We start from the raw sequence: 17,425 nt of genomic DNA, 5'->3' as shown, positions 1-17,425 counted from the left end.
ATTAACTTTGAGTTGGGCCAATTCATGGACAATGATTAAAAATATTGGACTCTTTTGCCCCTATGCCTGAAATCCTCAGCTTTCCCTGAGTGGGTGAGCCGGGGGTGGACTGGCCCTTGACTCCAAAGAAGGGTTATGTTGAGGGAGGAGCAGATAGGGAAATGGAGAGAAATCTCTCCATCAGGGCCTTGCTTTTGCAATCGCTACGCTTTCTCCATACAGATAGTGAAACAGAAACACAGACACAGACACATGCACAGAACACAGGGATCACAAGCAGACACACTGAGACATACACACATAGAGATCACAGGCAGAGACACACAGAAACAGAGGCTGAGTCACAGAGGTGCGCAGTGATCACAGGCAAACACAGAGACACAGTCACAGAGAGAGTACAGGCAGACGGACACACACAGATGACAGGCAAACATGGAGACAGTCACAGAGTACAAGCAGACAGACACACACACAGATCACAGGCAACCACAGAGACACAGTCAAAGAGAAAGTACAGACAGGCAGACACACACATACACAGACCACAAGCAGACCCACATATATGAGACCATAGAGACATAAATGATCACATGGAGATCACAGGCAGACACAGAGATACACACATTCACACAGAGACCCTCTCTGTCACCGATTTCCATCCTCCTGGTATCTTTGCAAAGCACCACGTGGGCTCCAATTTTTTTTCTCTCTGATATTTTTAAGTCTGATTTATTTAGAGGCGGTGCTTAAAGCAAAGGCGCGTCGTAAGCGACACTTTGAGTCCGGGACTCGCTTAGCTTTTGTCTCTCGGTGCGGGAGCAGTTGAGTTGTTTGGAGGCGGACTTGGTGTGTGTTTCTGTGGAATAGGCAGAGACAGGGGAAGGGAGGGAGGGTTTAGCGTGGAGCACTAATCTCTCAGCACGCATCTCTGGTTGTTGTATTTTCGGCTGTGTGTGTGTGTGGGAGGGAGAGGCAAGGGGGTGGGTAGGTGGGTGGGGAGGGGGTTGTGGGTGGGTGGGAGGGGTGGGTGGCTGGCTGGTTGGTTGGAGAGATCATGAACAAGTTGTACATTGGCAATCTGAGTTCAAGTGTCACCGCCGCCGACCTCCAGCAACTGTGCGAGCAAAGGGAGCTGTGCATCGGGGAAGTCCTGCTCAAATCCGGCTATGCATTTGTGGATTGCCCTGACGAGAACGCGGCGATTAGAGTCATCGAGACCCTGTCCGGTGAGTGCTGTGGGATCTTCCCGTGCATCTGGAGGAACAGCATACACACAGAGAGTGAGAGAGAGAGAGGAGGGCTGGATTGTTGCCTCTATAGAGTCCTCTCACTCTCCCCAGAGTGAGCTTAAAAAGAAACTGTGCGGAAGCACCCACCACTGGACATCCAACTTTTGTTTTTTTTTCGCGTCCCTGTTATTTATTTTTCTGGCGGGCTGGAGGCAGTTGAATGTGTTGGAGCCCTCCCTGCACCTATCCCTTTTTGTTTGGCTTTTGCCTCTTGTCTGTTGCTCACACTTTTGAGGACCCTCCAAGGTGGGGGGTGGGGGGGAACTCAACGAGCAACTTGCACAGGTATCAAAAAAATGCAACTGCTCCAATCCAGAGGGGATCCCCTCCCCTCCTCGTTGGAGAGTGAGGGAGGAGGATGTTTTTTGGAGGAAAAGTTGATGCGAAGGGGGTGGGAGGGTATTGGTGATTCACCCTCTCTTCCCCCAGTCATCTACACACAACAGAGAGAGGATGAGGACTTAACTTTCCCTGTTGGAGGACAGTAAGGAAGAGATGGTTGATGTGAGGGGAGGTGGATACTTTAGATGTTCTATTGCCTATCCCTCCTCTTGTTAAATATAAAAAAACAGAGAGACATGAGTTAATTTTCTTGTTGAGTTGAGTGAGGGGAGGAGTGTTTGAGGAGATCTGTCACTATGTACACACAGAGGGACAGTCAGCCCTCCTGGATGTCTCTGTTCAGATATTTGAGCAAGTTGAGGGAATGATGTGGAAGGTTGAGGCAGGGGTCCTGGAGATGGTGTACTGCCCCTTTTCCCTGATTTTTCTCTCTTCCTCCCTCTCTGGCTCTGTTTTCTTTCTGTTCCCCTCCCAGTGTTGGTCAGGGAGGGAGGAAGGGGTCTGGCATCTGAGGAGGGTTACATGATGGGAGTTTTTTTTCCCCATAAACTCTTGCACACAGACATAGACAGGGAGAGACCAGTCCCCTGTTTCCTCTTCTCTGTCCACCACCCCCTCCCCCCTCACCCACCCATGGTCTGTGAAGAGGTGTGCGTGTTTGGGGTGTCTGATGAGGGGTATTTAAGGTGTTTTATTACCCCCTGTACACACACACACACAGGAAGAGCCCAGCCTAACCAACTGTCCACCCCCCCTCTCTTTTCCTGCCTGCCTGTGTTTGTCTGGGTGTGTGTGTGTGTGGGTGGGGTGAGAGTGGAAGGGGTGGTGTCTGAGGAGGGGTATTTGAGGTGGTTTAATACCCCCTGTAAACACAAACACACACACAGGAAAGAGCCCAGTCTGGCCCTCTGTCCACTCTCTCTCTCTGTCTGCCTCCCTGTGTCTGGGTGTTTGTGTGTGTGTGTGGGGGGTGTGTGCTTGGGGAGGGGTATTTAAGCTGGATTAATACCCCCCCACACACACACCCACCCTTCAATCACACAGAGGGAGAGCCCAGCCCCCTGTCTCTCTCTCTCTCTCTCTGGGTGTCCGCGGGGTATTTTTCCTGGATTTTTTCCCTCTGATTTTATTGATGGGAGCCGGGAGGGGCTGAGCCCCAGGGGACACCCGTGCCCCCCTCCCCGGGGGGGCGACCCGCTTTTTACGAGGTGTCCCGGCCGGGGGTGCCCGGGGTCCGGAGTGAGGAGAGAGGGAAGGAGGAGAGGGCGAGCGAGGAAGGAGGGAGAGAGGAGAGAGAGAGAGAGAGAATGTGTGTGTGAAATACTGACGGGGGGGGGGGGGGGAAAGGGAAGGGGCTGCAGAGGGAGAGAGGAGGGGACCCTCATCCCAAATACCCCCACCCCCAGGGTAGAGGGGGGGTGACAGACACCACCCCCACCCTTTACCCCAGGGTTGGGGGGGCTCTCTGTCTTGACACACTCTTGCATATTGAGACTCACATACCTGTCTCCCCCCCCCCTCCCCTTCACCTCCCCCACCCCCCACTTCCACACTGCATCAACCTTTTATTTTAATGTTATTTAAAATTCAAAAAAGCGGGCTTGCTCTGAAGAGCATGGCGCCCCCGTCCTTCATTTTGTTAATCAAGAGTGTTCAGATCTCTCTCTCTCCCTCCCTTCCTTTCCCACACACCTCACTCTTTTTTTCATTCTTTCCTCCACACACCACCCCTCTCCCTTCCTTCCTTCCTTCCTTTCTTTCTTTCTCCTCTTTGGCACATGGGTCTTCTTGTGTCTTCTTCCCCCCCCCCATTTGCAACCTCTCTCCCCTTTTCAACAGGACAGTTGCATTTCCACTCATGCCTCCTTCCCTGGGCTGCTTTCACTTTCAAGCCCCTTCAGATGGAGGGGCATTTTAAAACAGTATATATCCAGATGGGGTATTGGGAGGGATATTTTATTTTTGAGTGTTTCAATGTTTCTTCCCCCCCCCCCCAACCCCTACCATATTTAGTTCAGGAGAAGTTGCCTGCCTGGTTTGAGGGGGGAGGGGAGCAATAACTTGTTACAGTGGGATTGGCAACATGCAGCTGTTACATTTCGGCTCCCCACATGTGGGACTCTGTCTCACTACCTAACTCACTCCTCCTTTCAAGTAAAATTCAATTTATACTCATTGCTGTTTCTTTTTCAACTGCAGGCAAAGTGGAACTTCATGGCAAGGTGATTGAAGTCGACTACTCTGTCCCTAAAAAGCAGAGGTCAGCCTTGATATCAACTCACTTTTAATTTCTAAATGTTTATTGACTCTGCTTCTGTTTTGTGTTTGCTACCTCCTTCCCTTGTCCCTTGTAACGACAGTGCAACTATGCAGATACTCCTTAACATGTTAGATCATTTTGACTATTTATTACCTGCAAGTTCCCAATAGGTTTGAAATAGATGCATGTTTAGTTTGCAATAAATGGCACCATACATGTTGATAGCATTGCAAGAGTGAAATATTAATTTGCAATAAATAGGACCATGTATGTTCTCACTACTAATATTGCAATAGTGAAACCTTGTTTTAAGACCCATTTGAATTAAAATTTCAAAATTAAATCATATTTTGACATCTGAAAAGAAAATAAAGCACCTTTTTGTAAGAATTGACAATCAGTTAGGTTTTCATTTTTGAAGTTTGGTGTTGTGCAATTTTCTGAAAACCCTCTTTTTTCTAAGAACAGTAATCTGAACCTAACTTTGTATCTTGTTAATTTAAGATTTGTTTTTCTCAAAAATGTTCAATGATTGATGTCAAAAACATTTAAATTATATGTTGCATATTTCTGACTGCAAATTAGAAAGACACTTCCCCATTTCCTTCCTTAATTCCTGCAAAAGCAAACCTCATTTATTCTATTTTCTCCATTATTCAACAGCAGAACAAAATAAAAGTGCAAATAATGTGAAGGAAAGATTTGAAACTCAATCTAAATCAGAAAGTTTGTTACTTACTGAACATTTTGTGTACCATATGGTACTTTAAACTTGCTAAGTTTGGCACAGAAAAGAAAGTTGCTCTAACTCTGTGATGCTGGTGCACAATCCCTGATATTTTTTTCTTGAAGAATTTGCATACTGCTCCAGAGAATGCATCCATACTTAACTAAATATAACATTAATATAGAAAAGGCAGAATGTATCAGAACATAGATTCCAAAAGAAAACAAGCATGTTAGATTGAAAAACAGGGAGAAGGGAAGTTGTGTTGCTTGTCTCTTGGAGGAGGGTGCATTATTGCATTATTTCATAATTGCATTTCCGTTTGACATTGTTTATCATATTTTGAAAAAGATGTATTTTTAAAACCCAGATGGTTGTTGGTGCAGGCAGCCATGTTTACAGTCTACTCTTGACAAGTTGTTTGTTGCTATTTAGAGGCAGTGTTCTGAGGATGTCAATTTGTGTGTGTGTTTGTGTTTTGTGTCTTGTGTCATGTGTTGTTCTGATCGATACGCGGGGCAGATGGATTTTTGAAAAGTTGAAAACCGGCATTTGAAAGGAGTGCAGTACAGCACGCCTTGTGTGCATTGCTGGTGTGTGTCAGCCTTTGAGGCACATCTGGATAAATTGTCTTTGCTGAGGCTACCGATGCTGGTTTGTTGCTCATTGTGGGAGAGGGGTTCAGTTCTCAGTCTCTTACAGCGGTTGAGTTTTACTCATTTTCCTAACCTTATCTATGTGTTATATTTTTAATCTGTACACCCACCCTCTGTTGCCTTGTAGTGTATTTCTGAGGAGGAGTGGGAGATGGCAGATGCCCGACAGTATGAATATTTTTCCCTGTTGCACTAATTAGATGTAAACGTGTCCTGGCTTATTCATTTAAAAAAAACAATTAACGCTAGATTGGGGCTGCCAGGCATCCTAAATACTGGGGACATTGATGATTTTTGCTGCATGTATTGGGGGTGAAATGTGAATTATTGTCGATCCATGCTTGCCTTTGGGACTAGTAAGAGCAGGGGACTGGGGAGCACCAAGTGCTGGTAATTCTAGTTAATGAAACACTACGTTTTGTGCTGCTGAGCCCTTTTTTATATCTTTACAAGTAGTTGGGGAACTTATTCAGCCGCAGACTGCTGTAAACTTTAAAACATCATTAACACACCCTCCAGGAAGGGAGGCGTGGAACTCCAACTCTGACGGTTTTTAAAAAAAATGTACCTTCCAACAGAACAGGAGCGGTGATTTTGTGGTCATCTGTCACCTAAGAAAGTGAAAACACAGCAAATGTGTTAGACAGAAATGGAGGTAATGCAAAGTGTGGGATGAGCTCCTGATGTATACTTATAGAACATTAGTCATTGCAATGGATTTGTCAATAAGGTGGGCTAACCCCATGCTAAAAGTTTACCAGGGCAATATAAAGTGTCTTTTTGAGAGGAGACCTGGATGGGTGGAGTTTGAAAGTCCTTAGATGTCTGTCCACTTGCTGCAGTTGTTGAAATTTTTTTTTAGGCAAAAAAAATGCATAAAGAAATTAGCAATGCAGGAAAAAAGTCCGAGCTGCTTATTATCTTCACTTGTAGAAAAGGGAAGTTTACCTTTTCTTTCAGAAAATGTGTGTGGCTGTTCTTCTGTTATAAACCAAGATGGGCTTGTTTTAACAATTGGACCAAGTTTCGCTTTCTCCCACACTCCACTGGCTACAAATAGATATCGAGTACACTTATTCCTCCTTATGCCTGTTTACCTGCAGGTTTTGTGTTGTTATATTTTCTGTTGTTCTCCTGACAAAACTGTAGTGAACAACCAGTTGAGTAGTGGAGAATAAATGGCAGATTTGTGTGCATTCTCCATTTCATACTGGAAGGGAACATTTGCTATTACTAGGTTGAGATCTGAGGTCAGTGTTCAGTGGTGTTAATCCAGAGGCTTGGCTGTTGGAAACTTCTACATTTGTGCAGTGGATTTTCCTTTCCTTTGCATGATGGTGACCTGGAAGAGACAGAAAGAATCTCTCAATGGATTGTGACAGAGTAGGTTCAACGTTGCAGTGGAAGACACTAATTGGGGATCAAACCCTTCTTGTTAAAGTTTTGAACATACTCAAAGGTAAAAGACAAAAATATTCAAAGAATACATGATAATGCAATAATGATGAAGGATTTAGTGCGTAGAGCGTAATTGATTTGTTAGTGTAGTTCCCTTTGCAAAATCACAGGGAAAAGAAATCAGTAAAGATAGATTGACAATGTATTTTCTCTCAAGTTAAGGATTCAGATGGTTTTGAGATTCTGTGGCTTTCTCCTAACTAAGAAGACTACTTCAAGTCTCCACCATTGTGAGCTGTGGTGTCACACTGAAGGTTTTGAAAGATTTCATGATGCATCTGCATGAGAGGAAACGCAGCAAAAATTAAAAACCTGTTCAAAAGGTTTCTTCTCAACCCTAACAGAAGCTGATGAGAACAAACTGCTCCAGCAGGGTATGCTTGGGGTGGTGGTTTAAAAAAAAGATCTTTCTTGATCTGAATTTCAGTTTCTAAGAGTCTGGGGAATTGTTTTCCTGTGGCTGTAATGACACAGTAGGAAGATTATGTGGCAGCCCTAAGATGTCTTTATCTTGCTATACTTTGTTAAGGAGTCAACGCGAAATGGTACAAACTTGTCACAGGTTGTCCGATTACTGGGAAAAAAAGTTATAGAATCATCAAAACAGTATCTGTTCCTGGATGCTACAGGTTTTGTGTTGTTATATTTTCTGTTGTTCTCCTGACAAAACTGTAGTGAACAACCAGTTGAGTAGTGGAGAATAAAAGGCAGATTTATGCGCATTCTCCGTTTTCTTAGTTTTATTTATCCTAATGTCTCAGTTTCTTTGGTGTGTTCATTGCCAGTATTATTGACAGGCAGTTAATGTTTAGAAATAATCGATGTAGAAAAATTTCCAGGACTTCGAGGAAAGGCAAGACTGTGGGATTAATCAGCATAGGTTTCTCAATGAGTCAGCAGTGACAAAGTGGGCTGAATGGCCTCTCTCTGAGCTGTAGAATTATGGGTGCACAGCCCAGACCAGCCCATGACTCATTCTAGTTGCAAGAAGGAAGGTGTGTGTTTATAAATCAGAAACTAAATCTATTCTTTTTCAATCAACAGGTTTTGAGTTTTGAGTGTAACCTTTTTTGAGGGAAATCAAATAGCACCTTTTTTTTTAAAACAAGTAATTCTTGGTGCCCTACTTCGGAGCATTGGAAAGTGCCCGAGTATATAAGTACAGATTTTGTCCCTTCAAACGTGGAGCTGTATTTGGCGAAGCTGTTTGAGTTTCTGAGTACTGCTTCCAAATGTTACATGCTGCAAATCTGTTGGAGTAATTAAGGGAATGGCACAATGAGAGTGTTGGGACCTCAGCATGTCCTCTTCCATGATTTTGGTTGTGTGGTCGTGTGCTGGTATAAGTAAGATAAAGGACTCTGGGATCTGTGTCCAAATTCACCATGCTGGTAAACTGTTCGTTAGCGTGGTGCTGATATTATGTAGGAACTCTCTAAACGGTAAAGCTCAGAACTGTCATGGCTGATAATCGGGGGAAGCAAATCTGTTGGGAATGAATGAACGTTGAACCGCTTTGTTTGCTATCAGCTTACATTTGATTTAATCCTATTGCCCGACGTTCCCCAAATCCCCATCTCTTGTATATCTGCAACTGATTGAGCCAGTGAGGACCATTGCTAATGGTTCAGCCTTGCCTGCAATTTTCAGTAAACACTTCATTCTATTCCCTCTCCGCCCACTTTGAAAAAATTTTATGTATCGTTCATACCTTACTCCACCCTTAAAATAAGCCACCAGTGAAGAAAGTTGGGGATGTCACTTTGACATTAAATTGCAACAAAAATAAGTTGTCCACAGAAAGGAGAAAAGAAATGCTGATGTTGAGCCAGTCCTCTGTGGGGATAGCTTGTCTCTCTCAATATTGAATATATTAAACTTTTTGCCAGATTATTAAGCAGTTATCGTTCAGGCACTGCATCAGGCACGAGAGAAGATTATTTCCTAGATCGTAAACATTTAGTTACTGCTTTCCTTTTTAAGTGTGTGAATTATTTGCTGTTGGCTGTGAGCAACACAGAGTAAACAATCAGATTTATGCAGGGGGGGATGATGACTTTGAGTCATATTTTCTGCTGTCTAGACAGTACTGTCACTTACGTTGAGTGAGTAAATTTGTAGCACATGTCTCCAAAGTGCTGGAGAAAGTTTGCGAGGTTGGGCTGAACTGCGACCAGCCCTTCAGTCACAGATGTCCTCCTAGCGTACGCTTTGTGACAATGCTATTGCACGCATGCTTAACGGAAAATAAACTGTACCCCCGCCAAGAGGAATTTGTCACTTGACAAACGTTTAACCTAAAGTAAAAAGCAGCAATGAGAGGAACAAAGTTGAATTTGGGGTGGTGTTGGGGGTGGGGGTAAGTTTTTAGTGACGGGACAGTGAAGGTGAAGTATGCTGCAGGCACATGTGCTTTGAGGATCTGGTTTTGTTAGCATGGCATCAAGGAAGAACATTCTGGAAGCATATAGAATAAGGAGGGGGCAGGATAAGTGGTTTCTGGTGGGAGCTGTGCACCTGTCAAAGGCTAGTAACCTATGACTTTCCTCTTTTGCACCTGCAAAAAAAATCAACTTTTCATTCAGATTCCCAGCATTTGTTTATTTTTGGATCAGAAAAAAGTTGTTGTATCCACTTTGATTTTCCCCTTTTCGTTTGTTAATGCTAATTTTGTGACTGATGCATGTGTCAAGATAAACGTGTGTCCTGGGGCTCTGTCCATTCAAAACTTTCTGCTCTCATTTCTAAAGTATTTGTTCTTTCCACAAACCTCAGCCAATGCACAACGTTTAATCAGGTCAAAGTTCATCAATATACACGAAACAAATATAAAAATATTTTTGCGTGCAAATATAAACAGCAAATGCATGCAAATTGATGTCAATTACAAATTGGAGTGCCTTTGTCATTGTCTCACCTGTACAGGCTCAGGTGAGGTTAGGAGGATGTTGTGTGGTATGGCAGGAATAGTGGCACAGCTTGTAGGTTTTCACCTGGGGACATGAGATTATTTGTAAATGTGAGCATCAATGTTCCCTGCTTTGGCATTATTTTATCACTAGGTCAGCTGGTGAAAGTCGTTAAATTTTATGGGATTGATTCCTTCCAAAATTTCAGCGAGTGGTTTCCAATATTTGCTGTTCTGTGCCTCTTTATTTTTGTTTAAAAAAAGTATTTCTTTTGTGGTCTGAAATTATTGATTGTTTTCTCGTTCATAAAAACGAGTTTGGAAAGTGCTTAAGCAAGCGCTGAGTTAATTGGGGCGAAGTGCTTGTTTCAGGTCTTAAATTGGAAATACTGCTGTTTATATCTGATGTGCTTTCACTAGTTCTTCAAATAAAATGGAGATAATAGCTTATAAAAATATTCTCCCCCCCCCCCCCCCCCCCCACCCCAAGTATTTGTCTTGCTCCAAGCGCTGACGTTAACTGGAAACTGAGAAACAGTTTGAGTTTCGTTAATAGGAGAAAGTCAAATGTGTCAGAAGAAATTCTGCAGCAAATTGTAATTCTCAAAATGACTCACTACAGAATGGACAGGTTAATTACTGGTTGCTTTGCGATTGTGTTTTGATAGTTAGATGTATTTGGACACTGAAGGTGAAAAAATAGCTGCTTATTTGAAAGATTTTTGATATTTTTTAAATGAAGAAGGATATCCTCCAAGGGAATGGAAAAAGTGACAATCTTCCTCATTTCGTTGTTATCCATCACTTAATTTAATTTTGAGTGTATAGTCTGCATAGTTTAAAAAAAACTTCAAGTGAAAAGTGAGGCTTGCTTTTATTTATTTGTTACAACGCTGCCCATGTACAGAGAAACAAAATTTTCTGATTCAAAATTGAATGAAACTTTCCCCCATTAGTTAGCGGTATGTTTTTGGTGATGATTCTTCAGGTTTGTGGTGCAATCTCTTTGTGTAAACAGACTTTTCAAGCAGCAGACCATACATTTTCACCAAAGTATGTCCCCTTTAAGAGGGTACGTCCAATGGGTGTGCACACATTGTAGAATGCAATAGTCATAAATGTGATGTTATGCTCACTGAAGGCTCTGTTATATTTTCTTCCATGAATTGTACGACCGTGCATGAGTTGTTGAACTGCCAATTTTTCAGACACTAAAATCAAACTGAGAGCTTATGCCGAAACAGTTACTGCCCCTTCCCTTTAGCACCTCACAGCTGGGCTGCTGAGGAAAGGTAATGTCTGTGTGTGGTTCAAGTTATTTTGTAAAACGAGTCAGTGGAAAAGGCTAGCTCAGTCAGGTGCAGTATCTGAAACTGGAACAAGATTTTTTTTCAGTTTTATTTCACTCGTGGGATGTGGGCATTGCTGGCTGGCCAATATTTATTTCCTGTCCCTAGTTGCCCTTTTGCACTGCCTTCTTGAACCACTGTTGACCCACGATGCACTCAGGGAGGGAATTCCAGGACTTTGACTTTGCAACAGTGAAGGAGTGGCGATACATTTCGGTGTCAGGATGGTGAGTGACTTGGAGGGGATCCTGCAAGTGGTGGTGTCCCCATGTATCTGCTGCCCTTCTCCTTCCATTTGGAAGTGGTCCTGGATTTGGGTGGTGGAATCTGAGGATCTCTGGTGATTCTTTGCAGTGCAAGTGTTCAAGTTTTTGGAATTTATCTTCTCCGAAAGTGCCTTGTTGGGGAGTAGGGGATAACTCGACTCTTCTTGCTCCTGTACAACTGATACTTCCCAAAACAGAAAATAAATCTTGTCAGAGACAGAGCACCGTGTTAGGAAGAGCAGCAGACAGTATTGTCACATGGCATATAGGGGACTGCGGGCGTTTGTTGGGGGAAGAGAGAACTTCACTAGTGGGCGGCATGGTGGCACAGTGGTTAGCACTGCTGCCTCACAGCGCCTGAGACCCGGATTCAATTCCTGACTCAGGTGACTGACTGTGTGGAGTTTGTACGTTCTCCCCGTGTCTGCGTGGGTTTCCTCTGGGTGCTCCAGTTTCCTCCCACAGTCCAAAGATGTGCGGGTCAGGTGAATTGGCCATGCTAAATTGCCCGTAGTGTTAGGTAAGGAGTAAATGTAGGGGTATGGGTGGGTTGCGCTTCGACGGGTTGGTGTGGACTTGTTGGGCCGAAGGGCCTGTTTCCACACTGAAAGTAATCTAATCTAATATGACTGCAGGGTGAGGGCGGTGTAGTTTAGAAGAAGCAAGATTGGAACATTTACAGCTGAACTGAAGGATAGCAGATTGGATAAGGCCAGATTGTTGAAAGATGATTTGGACCTGTACATGAGAGGAGCCAGTTCAGATTGATATACAGCTGTCACAATGAGTGTTTCAATGGGCATTCAATGTGTAACAACATTAAGGTACTGTACAGGTGGGAGTAGGTCTATCTCTGTATAACACTGGGGTACTGTCAGGAGAATGCATTTTGGCTGTGTATAATACTGGTGTAATTTACTGGTGTGGGGGGAGAGATGTCACTGTGTATAATAGGCGGATGCTGGACTTGTGAGGCCACATGTGTCAGTCTATAACACTGGGGTGTAGCACTGGTGGTGATTATTTTGTCAATGTATGACACTAGGATACAGTACTGGTGAGGACAGATCTATCCCTGTTTAACAGTGAGGTAGAATACAGGCTTGGAAAAGTCTGTCAGTGTAAAACTCTGGGATATAGTGCTGTTGGGGACTGGTGTGTAAATGAATAAAATTGGGGTAGAGTATGGGTGGGGTCTGGTCTGTCTCTGTATAGCACTAGGATATGGACAGATATCACTGAACTGTCACTGTATAACACTAGGATACAGTAGTGAAGCAGAGATTGACAACTATAATAATGGGGAATATTACTGGTGAGTCCTCTCTCGAAGATTTTAACCTACTGCGAATCCTGTCTCGAAGATTTTAACCTACTGCGAATCCTCTCTCGAAGATTTTAACCTACTGCGAATCCTCTATCTCCAGCATCTGCAGACCTCATTTTTTACTCGAAGATTTTAACCTACTGCGAATCCTCTTACAAGGATGCCTTCCTTGAAGAAGCTCTCTTCCTCCCTCTACAGATTCCTGATGAAGGGCTTATGCTCGAAACGTCGAATTCTCTATTCCTGAGATGCTGCCTAACCTGCTGTGCTTTGACCAGCAACACATTTGCAGCTGTGATCTCCAGCATCTGCAGACCTCATTTTTTACTCGAAGATTTTAACCTACTGCGAATCCTCTTACAAGGATGCCTTCCTTGAAGAAGCTCTCTTCCTCCCTCTACAAGATTCCTGATGAAGGGCTTATGCTCGAAACGTCGAATTCTCTATTCCTGAGATGCTGCCTAACCTGCTGTGCTTTGACCAGCAACACATTTGCAGCAATATTACTGGTGAGCACAGGTATGATCTCCTATAACAGTTGGGTGCAATACTGCTGGGGACAGATAAATCACAGTATATCCCCAGGGTACAGTTCTGCTGGGGGTTTCATCTGTCACTGTACAACATAGTGCTGTTGGGAAAAGGTCTGTCTCTGTAGAATACTGAGCTGCTGTACTGGTAGAGACGGACTGAAACAGTCTTTGTATAGCAAAGGAGTATAATGTGGGTGGAGACAGGTCAGTCTCTGTATCACCATGGGGGTCCAGTGCTGGTGGGGACAATTTAGTGTGATTTACTGATGGAGACATGTTTGTCACTGTATAACATTGGAATGCAGTAGTGTTCAAGACAGGTGAGACAGTGTATAACACTGATGTACTGCACTGGTGATTCCAGGTCTATCCCTGTACAGTATAATAAAGGTGCAGTTTACTGGTGGGGAACCAGCTGTCACAGTATAATCTTGGATTACAACACTTGTGCGGACAATCCTATAGCAGTACCTTACAGTGCTGGTGGTGGTGGCGGGGAACAGTACTGGTGAGGACAGAGCTGTCATTTCATTACACTAGGGTGCAGTGCTGGTGGGGTTACATCTGTTATCGTAGAGCAAAGTGCTGTTGGGGATAGGTGTGTCTCTGTGTAATACTAAGGTACTGTAATAGTGATGATTGGTCTGTCGCATTATAATACTGGGCTACTGTATTGTTGGAGATAGGTTAGTCACTGTATCAATGTGGGGTACAATACTGGTGGGGACATGTCAGGCCCTGATTAAGACTGGTATGAATTACTGATAGAGACATGTTGGTCACTGTATAACACTGGGATGCAAGTGTGGCAGTGTATAACACCGGGGTACTCTACTTGTGTCAACAGGTCTGTCCCTGTATAATAAAGGTGCAAGTCACTGGTGGGGAACCTGCCTGTCACTGAATAATCTTGAGTACAACACTGGTGAGTACGGACATATAGCAGTGGCTTACATTGCTAGTGATAGCAGGTTTGTCGCTGTATAACATTGGGGGTACAGCACAGGCAGGGACCAGTCTGTTACTGTATAACTTTGGGGTACAGTGCTGGTGGGGATACTTCTGTCACTATAATGGTGGGATACAGTAGTGGTGAGAACACATCGGTCATTGCATAATACTGGGCTGCAGTAGTGGTGGGGACAGGTAAATCCCTGTATAATATTGGGGTGTAGTATTGCCGAGGGACACATCTGACTTTGTACAATAGAGTGCTGCTGGTGACAGATCTGTCTCTGCACAACACTGAAATACTGTACTGATAGAGACAGGTCTGTCACCATATAACCCTGGGCTACAGTACTGGTGGGAACTGTCAGTGTATAATACTAAGATGGAGGACTGATGGGAACAGGTCTGTACACCAGTGGGGTAGTATGCTGGTGGGGACAGGTCTACAAATGAATGACAGTGGGGTACTGTAGTGGTTGGGTCAGGTCTGTCACTGTGTAGCAATACAGTCCTGTACTGCTCAGTACAGGTCTGTCAGTATACAACACTGGGGTACAGTACAGATGGGGGCAGGTATGTTATTGTATAACATAGTGTTACAGTACTGGTGGGGATAGGTTTGTCACTGTATAAACATGGTGTTATGTGCTGATGAGGACAGGTTTGTCCCTTATAACCGTGTGGAGAAAGTGAGGACTGCGGGATGCTGGAGATCAGAGGTGAAGAGTGTGGTGCTGGAAAATTTCAGCTGGTCAGGCAGCATCCGAGGAGCAGGAAAATCGACGTTTTGGTTATAAGCTGATGAAGAGCTTATGCTCGAAATGTCGATTCTCCTGCTCCTCAGATGCTGCCTGACTGGCTGTGCTTTTCCAGCGCCACATTTTTGATGCATATAACTGTGTAGTACAGTCCTGGTGAAGTCAGTTCTGTCACTGTATAACACTGGTTTGGGTCCACTACTGGTGGGGCGAGATCTACCACTGTGTAATACTGGAGTAGGGTACAGGTCATGACTGTTCTGGTACTGTATAGCACTGGGTTACTTTGCTGTTGGATCAGGTCTGCCTTGTATAACCATATTAGTGGGGACAGATCTGTCACAGTACAATACTGTGGTAGAGTACTGGCAGTGTCAGGTCTGTCCCTGTATAACACGGTAAGGTGAGGACAGGTCTGTCATTGTGTAATCACAAAGATGTGGTTTGCTGGTGAGGAACCAGCTGTCACTGTATAATCCTGGGTTACAACATACGTGAGGACAGATCTGTAACAGTGGCTTATAATGTTGGTGGTGGCAGGTTTGTCACTGTGTAACGTTGGGGTAAGTACTGGTGAGGGCACGATTGTCATTTTGTTTTCTTTTGTTTTTCACCCTATGATCTGTATGTCCTTGCTTAGGCCTGTAGTGCTCAGAAACAAAGCTTTTCACTGTACTTAGGCACGTGTAACAATAAATAAATAAAATCAAAGTCATTGTATAGCCATGGGTTACAGTACTGTTGCGGACAGGTCTGTCTGCATATAGTACTGAGGTACTGTACTGGTGGAGACAGGTGTGTGTGTGTGTGTGTATAGCACTGGGATATTAAATAACATTGGGGTGCAGTACTAATGGGGAGAGATAAATTACTATATAATATCAGGGTACGGTACTGCAGGGAACACAACATCACAGAGATGTACAGCACGAAAACAGACCTTTTGTCCATGCTGACCAGATATCCTAACCTAATCTTAGTCCCATTTGCCAGCACCTGATTCATATCCCTGTAAACACTTCTCTCCCTAGTTACCCTTTTGTCCTTAATGTACCTGTAAAATCCCTTTGGAGTACTGTTAGGGGCAGGTCTCTCTCTGCCTAACAGTGAGGTACTGCACTGCTGGGCATAGGTCTATCATGAGTTGCTGTAATGGTAAAGACAGGTCTGGGTCAAAAGTATGGTGCTGGAAAAGCACAACAGGTCAAGCAGCGTCGGTGGAGCAAGAGAATCGGCGTTTTGGGCAGAAGCCCTTCTGTTCTATCACTGTGTATCAATGGGCTACAGTACTGGTGAGGACTGGGCTGTCAGTGTATAACGTTGGGCTACAATAGTGGTGGCGACAGATCAGTCAATGTATAACACTTGGAGTACAGAATTGCTAATGACAGGTCTTTCACTGTAAGTCACGGGATACAGTATTAGTGATGACTGGTATTCTATAGGTGTAGAGATGTCTCACTGTCATGGGGTACACTGCTCGTGGAGATAGATCTGTCACTGTGTAACACTGGGGTACTGTGTGGTGACAGGTTTGTTCAAGTATAACACGAGGGTACAGTGCTGCTGGGGACAGATAAATCCCAGTATAACACCAGTGTACAGTGCTGCTGGAGACAGATAAATCCCAGTATAACGCGAGGGTACAGTGCTGCTGGGGACAGATAAATCCCAGTATAACGCGAGGGTACAGTGCTGCTGGGGACAGATAAATCCCAGTATAACGCGAGGTTACAGTGCTGCTGGGGACAGATAAATCCCAGTATAACGCGAGGGTACAGTGCTGCTGGGGACAGATAAATCCCAGTATAACGCGAGGTTACAGTGCTGCTGGGGACAGATAAATCCCAGTATAGCGCGAGGTTACAGTGCTGCTGGGGACAGATAAATCCCAGTACAACGCGAGGGTACAGTGCTGTTGGGGACAGATAAATCCCAGTACAACGCGAGGGTACAGTGCTGTTGGGGACAGATAAATCCCAGTACAACGCGAGGGTACAGTGCTGTTGGGGACAGATAAATCCCAGTAAAACGCGAGGGTACAGTGCTGCTGGGGACAGATAAATCCCAGTATAACACGAGGGTACAGTGCTGCTGGGGACAGATAAATTTCAGTATAACACTTAGGTACAGTACTGCTGGGGACAGATAAATCCCAGTATAACACGAGGGTACAGTGCTGCTGGGGACAGATAAATCCCAGTATAACACAAGGGTGCAGTGCTGCTGGGGACAGATAAATTTCAGTATAACACTTAGGTACAGTACTGCTGGGGACAGATAAATCCCAGTATAACACGAGGGTACAGTGCTGCTGGGGACAGATAAATCCCAGTATAACACGAGGGTACTGTGCTGCTGGGGACAGATAAATTTGAGTATAACACGAGGGTGTAGTGCTGCTGGGGACAGATAAATTTCAGTATAACGCGAGGGTACAGTGCTGCTGGGGACAGATAAATCCCAGTATAACACGAGGGTACAGTGCTGCTGGGGACAGATAAATCCCAGTATAACACGAGGGTGCAGTGCTGCTGGGGACAGATAAATTTCAGTATAACACGAGGGTACAGTGCTGCTGGGGACAGATAAATCCCAGTA

The 17,425-nt window shown here is 44.4% G+C and overlaps 1 protein-coding gene across 5 annotated transcripts in view; it reads left to right on the top strand.

The window, feature by feature from the left end:
• The first annotated feature begins 1,030 nt into the window (after positions 1 to 1,030).
• The window catches only part of igf2bp2a (insulin-like growth factor 2 mRNA binding protein 2a), a 209,393-nt gene continuing 192,998 nt past the window's right edge, over positions 1,031 to 17,425 (top strand). For all 5 annotated transcript variants that reach the window (XM_060827676.1, XM_060827675.1, XM_060827674.1 and 2 more), the window contains exons 1-2: positions 1,031 to 1,226; positions 3,831 to 3,891. In XM_060827676.1, coding sequence (XP_060683659.1) covers positions 1,055 to 1,226; positions 3,831 to 3,891 — 233 coding nt within the window. In that variant the 5' untranslated portion in view covers positions 1,031 to 1,054. The remainder of the gene's footprint in view (positions 1,227 to 3,830; positions 3,892 to 17,425) is intronic.

This window comes from Hemiscyllium ocellatum, chromosome 7 (assembly GCF_020745735.1).
Source record: "Hemiscyllium ocellatum isolate sHemOce1 chromosome 7, sHemOce1.pat.X.cur, whole genome shotgun sequence".
Lineage (NCBI taxonomy): Eukaryota > Metazoa > Chordata > Chondrichthyes > Orectolobiformes > Hemiscylliidae > Hemiscyllium > Hemiscyllium ocellatum.
This window is presented reverse-complemented; position numbering and strand designations above follow the sequence as displayed.